General features: G+C 58.3%; 4 protein-coding genes across 4 annotated transcripts; 3 read left to right on the plus strand and 1 right to left on the minus strand.

Moving 5' to 3' along the window:
* Positions 1-2,198: 2,198 nt before the first annotated feature.
* SCHCODRAFT_02627445 (uncharacterized protein) lies at positions 2,199-5,989 on the plus strand. The gene is made up of 10 exons (XM_050345410.1): positions 2,199-2,369; positions 2,431-2,946; positions 2,996-3,120; positions 3,163-3,318; positions 3,362-4,190; positions 4,243-4,288; positions 4,351-4,667; positions 4,733-4,870; positions 4,923-5,031; positions 5,109-5,989. The coding sequence occupies exons 2-10, from the start codon at positions 2,503-2,505 to the stop codon at positions 5,705-5,707; spliced, it is 2,763 nt and encodes a 920-aa protein (XP_050200242.1). The 5' UTR covers positions 2,199-2,369; positions 2,431-2,502; the 3' UTR covers positions 5,708-5,989.
* A 254-nt stretch (positions 5,990-6,243) lies between these two features.
* On the minus strand, positions 6,244-7,698 carry SCHCODRAFT_02627449 (ClpP/crotonase). The gene is made up of 7 exons (XM_003031537.2): positions 7,492-7,698; positions 7,310-7,436; positions 7,187-7,250; positions 7,048-7,130; positions 6,890-6,995; positions 6,452-6,840; positions 6,244-6,395 (listed from the first exon to the last, which is right to left on the minus strand). Exons 1-7 carry the CDS (start codon positions 7,584-7,586, stop codon positions 6,354-6,356), a joined length of 906 nt encoding a protein of 301 aa, XP_003031583.1. The 5' UTR covers positions 7,587-7,698; the 3' UTR covers positions 6,244-6,353.
* A 300-nt stretch (positions 7,699-7,998) lies between these two features.
* Positions 7,999-9,373, plus strand: SCHCODRAFT_02668289 (uncharacterized protein; the record flags this gene model as incomplete). The annotated part of the gene is made up of 5 exons (XM_050346590.1): positions 7,999-8,475; positions 8,524-8,869; positions 8,922-9,023; positions 9,105-9,118; positions 9,218-9,373. The coding sequence occupies 5 exons, from the start codon at positions 7,999-8,001 to the stop codon at positions 9,371-9,373; spliced, it is 1,095 nt and encodes a 364-aa protein (XP_050200243.1).
* A 668-nt stretch (positions 9,374-10,041) lies between these two features.
* On the plus strand, positions 10,042-13,185 carry SCHCODRAFT_02504036 (RAI1-domain-containing protein; the record flags this gene model as incomplete). Its single annotated transcript, XM_003031965.2, has 10 exons — positions 10,042-10,507; positions 10,667-10,773; positions 10,900-10,929; positions 11,015-11,028; positions 11,349-11,759; positions 11,824-11,934; positions 11,992-12,224; positions 12,364-12,454; positions 12,566-12,611; positions 12,781-13,185. 10 exons carry the CDS (start codon positions 10,042-10,044, stop codon positions 13,183-13,185), a joined length of 1,914 nt encoding a protein of 637 aa, XP_003032011.1.
* Positions 13,186-14,180: the final 995 nt, after the last annotated feature.

Below are 14,180 nucleotides of genomic sequence, written 5' to 3' on the forward strand. Positions count from 1 at the left end.
CGGTGCATGCTGAGAATTTGCGCATTGACACGCTAGTTTCGACACACCGGGGGTATGCGTTGCGGACAATGGTCGCGTTATGAGATTACGCGGTAGGTTCCACGCCTTGACGCCGCTCGTCTGTCCATGCCGGTCTGGAGGTTCGTCTATCCACATCGGCGGAGACGTTGACGCGCAGGGATCTCATCATCAGCGCGGGATGTCTATCAACAGCAGGCGTCGACGAATCTGCGCGCCAGGCAGGGGGGGGGGGCGAAGAGGATCTGGCGCCTCGACAAGGCACATGCATCAAGAACGTGCTATGCCAGAACTGCCCTCCGATGGAGAGCATTGCGGTTTTGGGACGACAAATTCGCCGTTCGCCCGATCCGGCGAATGATGGCGAATGATGGCGAATTGGCCACGTGCAGGGCCCATGCGTACCTGGCGTCTTTACTTTTGAAAGACTCTGCGGTCTTCGCGCAACTCGCTCAGTCTTCCCAAAGAGTCCCAGCAACTGCCGAGTGTCTGAAATAACTTTGTGAAGGGTGTAGCACTTTTTAAAGACAGGTCAAAGCTCGCTTTTTCTGTCTTGCTGATTTTCCTTCATATTGGGCAACGTCTGTATCTGCTCCTTGGAGAGCGTGATGCTTTCCATAGGCACGACGGACCGGCTCATGCGTAAGTGAGACCTAGGCTTTGACTTTGGGAAGGCCACCAACTCTTTGCAAAGACTCCTGGTGGGCGTCAGGCCGCTTAGGCGAGCGTCTTGACCGACTTCCCCAAGCCCTCTGATCTTTGACAAAAGTGTGTATGCGCGTGAGTAAGACTAAAGTTTGACTTTGCGAAGACCACTGCCTCTTTGCAAAGACTTCTGGTGGGTATTCAGCTGCATCAGCAAGCCCTATGAGCCTTGCCAAAGACTGAGCATGGGGGCATTGACATGTCCTTGAATGTGGTGGTGTACAATACATGTAAGCACCCAATGTTTTGTTGCTACTATGACAGGGGGACACAGAGTGTACAGTACATATCTGTCTCAAGGCTTATGGGTCAGGCAGGGTAGCAGGAACACTATGGATTATTTTATTATAAACAATGTTCATGACCATAAAGAGGACAGGCGCGCGTCGACATGATCGGAGTGACCGCGGACCACGTGAATTCGCCATCATTCGCCGTTCGGGCGAACGGCGAATTTGTCGTCCCAAATCTGCATGAGCAGACAAGCGCGATCTGATCACGATGTGATCCTTCCTCTTCGTGGCAGCCTGCCCCTTCGCATCGATATCGGGCGTGAGAGGGGACCTCTACGTAGGCTCAGGAGTCTCTGCGGCTCTTCTCTGCCTCGCTTGCGTCTGATCCAATGCAGGGGATTGACATACGGCGCAGACAACTGACATACGGGGGCACGTAACCGCCAGTGGGGCAGATGGAAGTGGCATTTCAAAGCCAGCGCGACTCCCACTTACGTTGGCGCACTGAATGGTGCGCACGGCAGAATGGTAGGAAGAGGGACGCATGTGCGCCTTCCCTGTTCAGTGAGCGCAGGAAGGGTGCCAGAGCTAGAACCGTATGGCGCACAGCGGGTAGACCAACTGGCGCAGCGCGTCATGGGACCCCTGAGATCGGGTCAGGCACAGGTATCCACGTGTGAGGAGGCTTTCCCAACTGAGACGATCAAGAGATTGAAATTGTGGGAGATATCACTGATGCAGATTTCGCATGTCGGTCCTGCATCCGGGCGCTGTGGATGCCCTCTGCCCACCAGTTGAAGATGGGAGGGCGCCAGAGGGCTGGAGGAACAGAAAGGAGCCACAGGAAGAGGGGGGTCAAGTGACCGGAAGCGGGAGCAGAGCGCGCGGCCCACGCGTTCCGAAGAAGCCGCGGGGGTTTTAGGTGAAATCGATCTCATCGGCCTCGCACGATCGGCGATTCGCCAGATTCCGCCTCGTCGCTATCTTCCTTCCGGCCGCAGAAAAATCGCAGAAAAATCACTGAAGTGCAAGGATTAGGCTACGAAGCCTCAAAAGTCAGTACATACACTCGCAGTAGCAATGGCCAGGCAAGCGCAGTCGTTGCTGGGACGGATGAGCCAAGGAAGGACGATAAAGCCGAAAATGATATCCCGATTCAGACTCCGCCCGACCGACTGGTCAGATCTATCGCCAACCTGTGCGCACCGCTTGCCTTTTCCGGACCATTTACACCCTTCCTCCTGCCCGTCACCATCCGTCGTCAAAGGCCCCTCCGGCGCTGTCCTCGACGTTCGCCAGGCATCGACCCATATATTCCCCAGGACATCCCCCTGGTACTTCCCTCGTCGCCGCCGTCGAGCCGCTCCCTCTGCTTGCCAACTCTTTGTCCTTGAGGAGGTCGCGCGCTTCTTGGTGCGCAGCCTTACGACGCGTTGTGTGTTATGCGAGCGCTGACGAATATAACTTCCTTCAGATTCACTACAAAGTCGAGCCTTGACGACGGCCGCTGGATCCTCATACGCATCCGCGTAGCGCCTGAGGGACGATGTCAGGCTCCTACTACCACGCCACAAGATACACCCCTGCCTCTCCCCAACCGAGGGGGAATGAGCCCCCGCGTCTCCCCTCTTTGAGGGATCTCGACTTCCCTCCCCAAAGACGGAGACCGCCTTCCCCCGTGTCCAGCCCCGTGCAGCCACCAGCCGATCGCCTCAGCTGGAGCAAACCAGCTGTGCCAAACTCATGGTCTACGCAACCCTCCTCCTCCCATCAAGCTCAGTACTCCCCACCGCCTGACGTCACATACGCCGATACCCATTATCCCTCCAAGCACACCGCTTCATACCTCCCATCCACCCCATCCACTTCCTCCCATAGATCCCCGCCGCCGCCGCCTCCCTCATCTCTACCACCTCGCCAAGAACATCCTCAGTACGCGTATCCTCCTCCTTCTCGTCCTGCCAGGCAGCGTGAAACGCGTCCCCCTTCGGTGAGTTTGTTGGACCCGGTGACTTGACGCATATTAAACTTTCGGCTAGGGATCATACTCATCTCCATATCCGTATCCCCCTTATGCGTCTTCGCAGGCGCCGCCGCCGCATGCATCATATCGGGCAGCACCACCACAAGCCTCCCAACCGCCGCCGCCGCCGCCGCCGTCAGCGTCGGCTCATCATACTCCTCCGGCAAGCGCTCACCCATCAAGTGCTCACCCGTCAAGTGCTCATGGACAGCAGCCGCTTCAGCCTGTCTCCGCGCATCTACACGCTCATTCTCATCCGGGTACTGGTAGCGTCTCGCATGCGCCCAGTGCTTCGCATGCTCCACCGCCGCCGTCCTCGAGTGCCTCGTACTCGAATGGGTATCATCACAGGGAGCAATATCCGCCGCGGTCGGGATTGGAGCGCGCATGCGTCGCCTGCGCCGCCTCAGCACCATTACCATCCCTCCAGTTCCTCGTCTCATGGCCCCAGCTCCTCACATGCGTCTCAGCCATCCCATGCATCGTCCCACTCTGCACCATCTCACCCTGCAGCGCCTCCCGCGCACGATCCTTGGGCCCGTCATCCGCCGCCGCCTCCAGCGCCTGCGCACTACGAGGCGCGCCAACACCAGCCCCCACCGCCGACTCCGCATCAGATGAGGGGCCCGCCGCCGCCGCCGCATCTGCCCCCGGTGCATCCGCCGTATCCGCCACCACACTATGCGTATCCGCCGCATCCTGGCTCTGTCCCGCCGCCGCATCCAGCGCCTGGGCCCCCGTCGCACCCTCCATCGGTGCCGCCGCCTGCGCAGCCCGTGCCTCCTTCGCCGATACATCCTCTACCGAGTCATCCAGCGCATTCAGCCACTCCGCCCGGTCATACAGGGCCGCCTGTAGCTCCGCCAGTCCTCTCAGCACCTCCAGCAGGACCTCCACCAGCAGGGCATCCACCGGCTCCTTCTGAGAGGTTGATCCCGCCTCCGCCGCAGTCAGAGTGGCCATCCTATCCCTTGCGGGCGGCGAGTCCGATCGCGGCAGAGCCGTATGGTCGAGGGGGCGCGGAGCGCGCAGAGACGTACAGTAGAGGAAGCGAGGTACCGTACGCACGAGAGGCTGGCGAGACGTACAGTCGACCTCCGGGCTCGTATGGAGCGCCTTCGGTTCGAGGGAGCGAGGCGCCGTACCCTCGAGATAGGGAGCCGCGCGCCTCACCACCTCCGACTACGCCTCAGGATGCGATTTTGCGGCAGGTGAGTTAAGGGTCTAATTGCGTGGATATGTGTAGGCTGACAAGCCGCGTAGCTTATCGAGCACTGCACAAAACTGTACCAGTTTGCGTTTCGGTATGGTGAGTGCTGTTCACTTCCTTTTGGGAAATATAGGAGATGTGCTCATCCCATCCTCCCCCAGCCAACGTCCAACAAACCGTCCCCGCCTTCTCGCCCGGCGACGACGAGCTGTCGGAGATGAACCACCGGGCGGAGGAGGTCGTGCGGCTGCTGGGGAACCTCAGGAGCATGTCGTTGACGGAGAGCGAGCGGGCGAAGGTCGAGTCGGTGTCGGGCTCGGGCTTTCGTGGTGACGAGGGGTCAGGATTTCGTGGGCCGCCTGCGCCTGAGTCGCATCCGAGCTACCGCGCGCCACCTGCGCTTGAGGAGCAGCATCGCGTACCGAAAAGGCCATGGGAGGATATGGATCGGGATAGCGATGGGGGGCAGGATGAGTTGGTGAGTACTATCAAATTGTTCTTACTGGTATAATTCGCGTTTGCTAAATCATCGCCACTCTTTAGCACACCGACAGCGCCGCAGACGACCCGCGCTCGATGGCGGAGCGCGATATGGAGACAATCCGGAGCAAGCGCGCGTCGACCACTGCTGGGAATGCGGCGAATGTCGCCATGCCGAAGACGAAGTACCGAAAGAGGAGTGTACGTCTCGCCAAGCTTCTTGGAAATAGGAGACGATGTGCTAACTAGTAAGAAGCGCGCATCCCCACCGGGGAAGTGTCACTCGTGCAACATTCGAGAGACGCCGGAGTGGCGGCGCGGGCCGGATGGGGCGCGGACGCTGTGCAATGCGTGCGGGTTGCGTGAGTATTGCTTCCCCCTCTTGTCTTGTGATCCCTACTCTATGCGCCCATGTGCTGGTCTCACCTTTCCCTCACAGACTATGCGAAACTCATGCGCAAGCGCAGCAAACTCAACAACGGCGAGGCCCCGCATATCGACCTCGAGACCCTGCGCGCTTCCGCACGGGCCGCTGACGTCTCGGATAAGTTTGCGCGCCCGAAGACGGCGTCAAAGCAGGCGCGAGAGGAGAAGGAAAAGGAGGCGGAGGCGCTGAAGAACCACCAGTCGTCGTTCCAGGTGCCGCTCAGTGGGCCGACGCAGGTGGGGTTGAGTCCGACGCAGGCGCCGATGAGTGTGTCGCAGGGGCCATTGAGTGCGTCGCAGGGGTCGCAGGGGTCGGTGCACTCGCCACAGGTGACGCTGAATCCTCCGCCGCCGCCGTTGATGGTGCCCGAGGAGCGGAGGGACAGCAGGGATGGCGAAAGGGACAGGATGGTGCCGCCGCCGCCAGGGTCATCGGCGTCGTCGCAGGGGTCGCCGGTTATGGCGCGGTACGGGGAGAAGCAGCTACCGCCGCCGCCCCAACCCTGGGGGTCGCCACAGGCCTCCAGGACGACGTCGTCAGCGACGAGAGAGCTACGATATGTGGACTCGGGCCCAGCACCGCCGTCATCGTATTCGCGCTCGACGAAATAGCAGGACGGAAGGTCGTTCTGCGTTACTGGCCAATAAGACTAATTGTACCTTCACATAGCGATACCAGGCATCTACTGATCTTCATTATTTCGTGCATGTTCATGTCCTCCTACTCATGTTCGTCATGCGCTTTCTTTGCTGTACTGTACTGTATTTGTTGTCTTCACGCTGTACATGCTGATTTTCCTTCCCGTCCATGGCTCTACACGTATACCCTCTTATGTATAGATTGCACTTGAAGCCATTGAAAGGCATGCTCGGCAACAAGCCCTTGCACAGCCAACTCACCGACCAGTACAAGCTCACGCCCAACAGCGATAACTCAGGCTTTCGGCGATCGGCCTTTTCCCCGCAAAAAGTATCTTCGACATCGGCTACAAATCGGCCATCCGTTCCGCGGATCTTGATCTCCTGCCGATCGATTGATGGCGGAAGTAGATTGGCGTTGTGGCGCGTGCCTGGGTGTAAGGCAGCGCCGTTTGTGGAGGGGGACTCTTTTGAGTTTACTGGGCTTGTTTGAACTGTGGTGGTGGTAGGGGAGGGAGAGTGGCTCGCAATTATGCGTGAAGCAGCCATGAATTCCATATACTCGTACATCAAGCAACAAGGCGTATACGTAAGATTTCCCAACGCACAATGACCATCCTCATAGCTTGAATGCCCGATGGCGGATATCGACAGAGCGCCACTGTTGCGGGAGGTCAGAGACACGTCGAGCGAGATGCCCATAGAGAGATGCCTTACCCAAGGATAGTACGACGGCAGGTTCTCCGATAGCGTATCCTTAAACTTGGGCGCGCGACGCTCGAAGAACGCCTTCGTCCCCTCCCTTGCATCGCGCGCCTTGCTGAACGCCGCCATCGCGTACGAGTCGTGCAGATGATTCTCCTCCTGATCAGCGCCGGGGTGCTGAATGAGACCCTTCGCGTAAGCGACGGAGACCTGCGAGGTGTTCTGCGCGAGCTCCTTGGCGAAGGCGAGCGCGGCGGGGAGGACCTCCGCGCGCGTGGGGAGGATAGTGTGGTAGAGGCCGTCGAGGTGGCGGGAGGTCGGGGAGAGGATGTCGCCGGTGAGGAGGACGGCGGTGGCGCGTGACTGGCCGATGAGGCGGGGGAGGAGGTACGAGGAGGTCGCTGGAGGGGGCTTAGGACATACGTGAATATTAAAAGGAAATCACCTTACCTTCGGGGACAATCCCGCGACGGACGAAGGGGAAGATGATCTTCGCATCCTTCCAGGCGAAGCGAATGTCGAAGGGTAGCTGTAGCGCAGTGCAGCCTACGCCGGCCTTTGAAGAAGTATTAGTTGTATTCGCAAGAGCCGCGTACGGATACACTTACAGCATGGCCGTTCACAGCAGCGATAGTGAGCTTGCGACAATGATAGATAGCCATGGCGACTTTGCCTCCGCCATCGCGATGCGCTGGGGTAGGAGGACATCGTGAGCAGGGCGCCCGAGCGTTGCCCCAAAATACCCACAGTGGAGGCCTTCCTTCTTCTCTTCGGGCGTCAAGAGGTTGTCCCATCCGCCAGTGATGTTCGCCTACACGTAAGAAGGACCTTGAGTCTTACGAACTGTTCTAGAGAATCATGAGAACTCACTCCCGAGCAGTATGCAGGTGCGGTAGGGTCGGCAGACAGGATGACCGCGCGAACGCGGTCATCCTTGTCTGCGACTTCGAAGACGCGGATAATGTCGTTCGCGAGGTCAGCTTCGAACATGTTCTTTCTAGACGTAGTTGTTCAGGAGTGAATCGAGGGGGGATGGAACGAAGTCAACTCACTGCTTGGGACGGTTGATGAGAACGAGGAGAACACCATCATCCAAGGTGACGAGAATGTCTTTGAAGCCCAAAGAGTCGTACGAGAAGTCGGTCATGGCTCAAGGAGTCGACAGAGTCCGCAGAGGTGGTTGTAAGAGACAAGGTGAGCGCCATTAGTTGCTCTTATGACGCCGTGACGCTGTCGGGCTTCACACGTTCCCGAGCCGGTCGAAGACTGAGCTAATACCCAACTCTATTCAGGACGATATCACCATGGTCTTCAGAGACCAGCTGAACACTGGAATTCGGTTATCGTTCAGGTTCTTCTGCCGGTAACATATGTTGGCGAGTGTGGGCGTCGAAGTGACTTCATGACGTCCGACATAACCGTCCACAAACACGTCCAAATACGCATCAACTGGATTTACATGATGCTCGATTGCCCGCATCACTGGGTACATCTTGTCTCTTACGGTCGATGGCCACCATAGATTCTTCGCACGTTGGCACTTCATGACTGCCACCCACATGCCCAGGCATATTTTCGACGACAGCCTGCTCAAACATCAAGCCACATACAGACGCGACGGCGCACTACACCCGCCGGAAGGGTCACGAATGCGCAGATACCTGGCTTCCGGCCAGACTGACGGCTCGGGGCCCTCGAATTACGCGGCAGCCGCAAATCCCGTCCAGCGTGACAGGGTTTCGCGATGGGGGAAGGGGAAATCCCCAGAGAAGGCTCGCAAGCCGTCCCTCCTGGACCGTATCGAACGCGATTCACCGGATAGGCGGAGGACGTCGCTTGACCAAAACGACGATGCTGCAGCTACTCGCAACAAGCCAGGAAATCTACTGAGTCGGATAACTTTCGACGATCCTGCTGAGGTCAAGGTGGAGCGCAGGGACTCGTTGCTGAATCGCATTGACTTCGACGCGTCGGCAAGTGACATGGAGATCGACTCTGAGGACGCCGAAAACGGACTCGATGAAGGGGATGAACAGGTGCGTAGCCAATCGTACTGCTGAGAACGGTTGGCTGACGTTCCCCAGCCTCTGCTTCCTGTGACCCTCCCACCAATTTCAAGCGATCCCAGTGAACCGCCGGAGACACCTACTGCAGCGCAATCCAGTGAACCTACATTTTCAAACGACCCCGATGTTCTCAAGTATCGCGACGTCTTGCTTCCAATGGTCCTCGCCAACCTGTCACGACGCAACCCATCCAACCCGAGTATCGACAAGGGCAAGCTAGCGGAAGATGTCAAGGGCGGCTTGAACGACGATATCTGCCGGACGTTTGGTAAAGCGATGATGGCCGCGCGGGAGGAGCTGCAGAAGCGGAAGGAGAAGGATTCGGAAGCGCGTGTACCACACGACGCACCCAGGAATGTCGAGAGTGCGAGCCGCGTGCCCATCGCCAGCTCTCCCATGCGCCCACCGCTACCAAGCTCCATGTCGGAAGAAGGCGAGGTCTCCTCCAGCAGCCCAGCGCACCGAAACCCGTACATGCCGCGGCCTCCTCGACCGCGATACCATGCAGGACGGTCAGCGTCACCGCTAGACGACCGACGGAGGAGGGACGACGAAAGATATCCACCACCCACACGCAATCGCGCTTATGAGGATCGGAGCCCAGGACGTGATAGTAGGGCTTACGAGAAGTGGCGGAAGCCCCTCCCCGGCCGATCAGCATCTCCCCCACCAAGACGACCGTCGTATGGGAGCCGACTGCGCTCCCCTCCAGCACCATTCAAGGACCGCCAACCGCCGTTTAAGGACCGAGCATGGGACCGGGAGGACTATCGCGCGCCCCCGCCGCCAGCGTATCGGGATGAGAGGCCCAGATACTCGCCACCCCCGCGTGGCTATCGCCGACCGTCGCCCCCTTCGTCAGAATTAAGGCGAAGGGGGCGAAGTCCACCTTCTGCGCGCGGACCACCATCTCCGCCGTACCATCGGCGGAGTAGCATATCGCCATATGCGCGACGTCCTCGGGGCTTGTCGTCGTCTCCGCGTCGTCCGCGTGGAACGTCGTCGTCTCCGCGTCGCCCTCGAGGGTCTTCGTCGTCTCCGCGCCGATCGCGGTCGACGACACCGCGGTCTGTGCTGCATAGACTGCCTGACCCGCGTGCGCCTCCTCGATATCCAGAATATGCGCGTCCTCCACTGCCAGAATATGCGCCGCCAACACCATCGTCGACGACGGTGTCGCCTGTCGTTCACCCTCTGCCGGTGCTGCGAAAGGAGGCGTCCCCTGCGACGACCGACGTACCGTCTGCGCCACAAACCTTGCAAAGACCTGCATCACCGCGTCGTTCGCCGACAGATGTGCCCGGACTTGCCCCGACACGTGACGGGACGCGTATTGTACCTGATATACCCAACGCATCGACCGATACCCCATCTGGAGACAAAACAGCGCAGCATGAAAGGGAGGAAGACAAAGCAACGACCGCGGCAAACGCCACAAACGCAGCGACCTCGACAAAAGCACTCACGCCAGGTATAAAAAGAGGAAGGGAGGGCCCGGTGGAGGATGTTGCACTACCGGAACTGGATCGCGACGCGATGGTCGTGGATGAAGTTCAAATTCAAGCGCACGCCAAGGTGAACGGGACGACGCACGTCGATGACCGAATGGACGTCGATCGTAGGACGCCAGAACAAGAGGAGCGGGTCGTCAGCCACCAGGACCACAGGACAGCGCACGATAGCTCGACACCTGCTCCAGCCCAAAGATCCACGCCGCCGCATCGCGTGCAGATCGACAGCACCCTTCCCGTCCCAGGGATATGGCAGGCGAAGACAGCGTCAAGCCATGCTTGCGTCAATCAGTGCAGCGTCCATGTATACGAGCGCGATGCCGTAAAGTGGAACGTGGCGCGCAGGCGATCTACTATCAAAGGACCCGAAGACAACGGTGTTGGTGATGCGCCTAGGAGGAGTGGCACGACGTCCAGGGTGGAAGACGATGTGTCGATGATGGATATCGACGTGTCGAGGCTTGAAAGCGATGCGTCGAGGGCAGGGGAGAGTGCGTCAAGAGCGAAGGAGAGCACATCAGGGGCAGAGAAACTTGTGGCGGAAGAACAAAGCAAGGAGACACTGCACGTGCGGCTCTTCTGCTTGGACACCACGGCAACTTACGAAGCCATGATGTCCGTCAACCGCCCGGATGCCCCGAAGCCCGCAGATCCCTCCGTAATTGTGGACACGCTCGTGCACATGCAGAGCCAGTGGCCAGAGAAAGGGCACCTGGTCATCAAACTCAATGAACAAAGCTGGCTGCCCGTTGACCTGGTATGCTTCAATTCATCAATCACCAAGGACGAGACTTTGACCTTTTATGCTCTGCAGCCCACGGAAGGTTATGTCGACCTCACACCGCATCTGGTTGAAGGGGAGAATGTACTATCGTTTGTACAGCTCAGAGGTATTGAGAAGAAGATATTTGTTGTATGTGGGATGTTATTATCGGACATACAGGAGGTGTTGCCGCCGTCTCCCATCTCTGTTGATACGATACCTGTACTTTCGGCAGGCTCTGCAGATCCTGTAATCGACTTTATAGGTGGCGTGTCCACGTAATATCTGCCACTGTCCATCTGCTGTCGCGCTTTTTGTTATTTTATGTATTTCTGCCCGTCATATTGTATCTTTCGCAGTCTAGATATCCTGTTCCTGTCGAGTAGACCAGTGCAGCAGTGATCATCCAATCAGAGAAGGAGGAAGACGGTCGCGGATTTCTTTATGTTTATCACTATTGACTCTTGGAGGTCCATTGTTCGACTTTCGGTCCGGAGGCACCGCATGTTGACCAGACGCGCCGCTCCCTTGCTTTGCACTTCCCACCGCACCACCATCATGTGCTCCAGTAACTTGGGAAAGAGAACTTCGCCCGAAGAGGGGCTCGACGAGCCCGCAAACAAGACGCGCCGACTCCCAACATCGGGCGCGACACAACCTCCCCCAGGACCTGAAGTTCACCTGGCCTTCCCCGATCCATCGAAACTTGCCGGTCGCTCCCCTGCCTTCCAGCAACCCAGTCCCCTTGTTTCCTTCTCCTACACCCCCGCCCGGGTTCTCGAGTTTACGAACTCGGCGCTCAAGTACTACATTCCGCCCCCGCGATCGGGACTCCGGCTTGACTACGGGTACGAGCGCTGGGTGCGGCGGCCAGAGGAGCGGGGGCGCTTGGATGGGCTTCTGAAGGCGTACGCGCGCGTGCTAGAGCGCGGGGCAGCAGGGCAGATTGGGATCGTGTCGTGGCGCGGGGTGATGACCAAGTGAGTTCTGATTGCGTTGGGTGCGGTAACTGTTAGCGTAGCTGACCCTTGTTCGGTGAGTGAGGATATTGACCGCGCCGTACGAGGACCGGGATGGATGGGATCTCAACGTGATGCTCGTTGACGGGACGATGTACCTCGAGGAGCATCTTTCGGACGCAAAGTTGAAAGAGAAGTACGTGAATCATATCCCATGCGCGAGTTCACGCCGGCTGACATCTCCATCCGATAGAAACGACATGGAGCCTCGACATCGGAAGATGTCGTACTACGGCTACGCCTTCGAGTCGTACTGCACCTCCGAGACGCCACAACGCGCGGCCGGGCGTCCGCCGCACGTCGCGCCGGACGCGCCCTTTCCATGGGGCGGGGACGTAAATACGAACGTGCAGTGGTGCTCAGTGGTGAAGACGAAGCTAGGCGATACGCGCATGGTCATTGGGGGCGAGGTGGACTGCGTCGAGGGTGAGTGCTTTGTGCGCTCATGAGCGTCTAGTGGCGGCGCGTTAGCGACTAGCTGCGTCCAGCAATGCGCTAGCTACCTCTGGCCGCTATATGACCGTGTGCTCCTCCCCGATTCTAACGTACCTTTATCCTGTCTCAGGCCACTATTCGGATTCGCGCACGAACAACTTCGTCGAGCTCAAGACGTCGATGGCAATCCGCGGCGCGTCCGACCAGGCCAAGTTTGAGAAGTACGCATCTAATCTATGATGCATATCGCTTGTGGTGTCCACCGTCCCGAGAAACCTCCCCTCGCCCGAAATGTACGACGTGCGCTAACCGAATTTGGTTGCCTCTGCCAGGAAGCTGCTCAAGTTCTACTTCCAGTCCTTCCTCCTCGGCGTGCCGGTGAGTTGACGTCCGTCTCGTTCGGTGTTGTCGTCACAGATGGCTTTTCGGTTTGGCTCGCCTGGTGTTGCTCACTGCAGGCTATTATGCTGCGATTGTTTTCGGGCATGACGGTCAAAGGCACTGACTGCGCTGACAAAGTGGAATTACAACGCTAACTACCTTACAGAAAATCGTCGTCGGGTTCCGCACGCCTGCGGGTGTCATACGCGAGATCCAGGACTTCAAGACGATGGAAATTCCAAGGATGGTTCGCGGGAAGCCGGGGGCGTGGGATCCGACGGTGTGCCTCGCATGGGGAGAGAGGTTTTTCGGGTGGTTGAGGGGGAATGTGGGCGATGCTAGCGGCGACCAACCCGACGCGACCAATGGACATCAAGCTGCCGCCGTCTGGCGCGTGCGCTTCACCCCCAAAGCGGGCGTGTCGGTGAGCAGGCTGGACGTGGCGGGTGTGACGGATGTGGAGGGGGGCGAAGATCGCGTTGGGTTCTTGCCGAGGTGGTATTGGGAGGATGTACTCAAGAAATCGCCTACGAATAGCGGACAGACTCGGAGGGTAACACCATCTGAATAAATTGATAGCTGACACGTTAGCACAGGGTGGAATACTGTAGCAGGCGTCGGTTGCATATAATTTGCAGATGACTAGACTTGTCAAATCTCGGTGTACATGATATTGTTGCGGTAGCGACGGTAGTTTTGGTAGGTCCCGACGGCGACTTCAACGGGTCCCGACAGTGATTTTGGCGGCTCCGACGGGGCCGCTGTACGAGTCAATGGCAAGTTACGAGTCGAGCGGGAGAGTACACACGCCCACCGGTGCTGTGTTGTGAGGATCGTTCTGAACGAGGGCTTGCGGTATTGAGAGATCTATGCCACCACGGAGAGAGGGAGGAAGTAGAGAGCTGTATGACCGTCAAAGCATTCGCTGTAGTGGGTGGAGGGTGAGAGGTTCACTTCATGGTCAGTTTGTGGGTCCAGTTATGGCCACGAGTGCGACAAATGGGTTAATGACGCCGGTTCAAAGTGAACGATCACGGGACTTTGCCAGCAGAATGAAGGCGGCGAAATGGAGGGGGTAACGTGTTGTGAAGACGTACGAGACCTCATGCCAGAGCTTGAGTGCCGTTATTGTTGACGGCGTGCCGGTGAGTGACTTGGGGCGTCGTAGCGAGCGTAGAGACCCCGAAAGTCACGCAAAATAAATCAGGCTGCACCGGATAGGAAGTATGGCGGTCCTCTATCGCGAGATGGCTCGATTGAGGTGATCCTTCATGTGAACCGCTGGTCTTCAGTCCGGTAGTTGCCCGCGCGATCCGACGTCTCTCCATCGCAGCTGCACTGATGGGTCTAGCGATCCGATAGCGCGTGCGGTAGTCACGCACAAGTCAAGGCGCGAACAATAGGCCCGAGCGAGTGCCAATTATGATGTCGCAGTGGACCATAGCCGCAGCCCTCCCTCATTCGCGCATCGACGATGAGATTCCGGATGTGGCGCGTGTCTGAGTCTGATGATATCGATGTCACAGTTGATCTCCCGCCGATGTACCTTGAGGCGAATGATCGAGC

This window comes from Schizophyllum commune, assembly GCF_000143185.2.
Source record: "Schizophyllum commune H4-8 unplaced genomic scaffold SCHCOscaffold_6, whole genome shotgun sequence".
NCBI lineage: Eukaryota > Fungi > Basidiomycota > Agaricomycetes > Agaricales > Schizophyllaceae > Schizophyllum > Schizophyllum commune.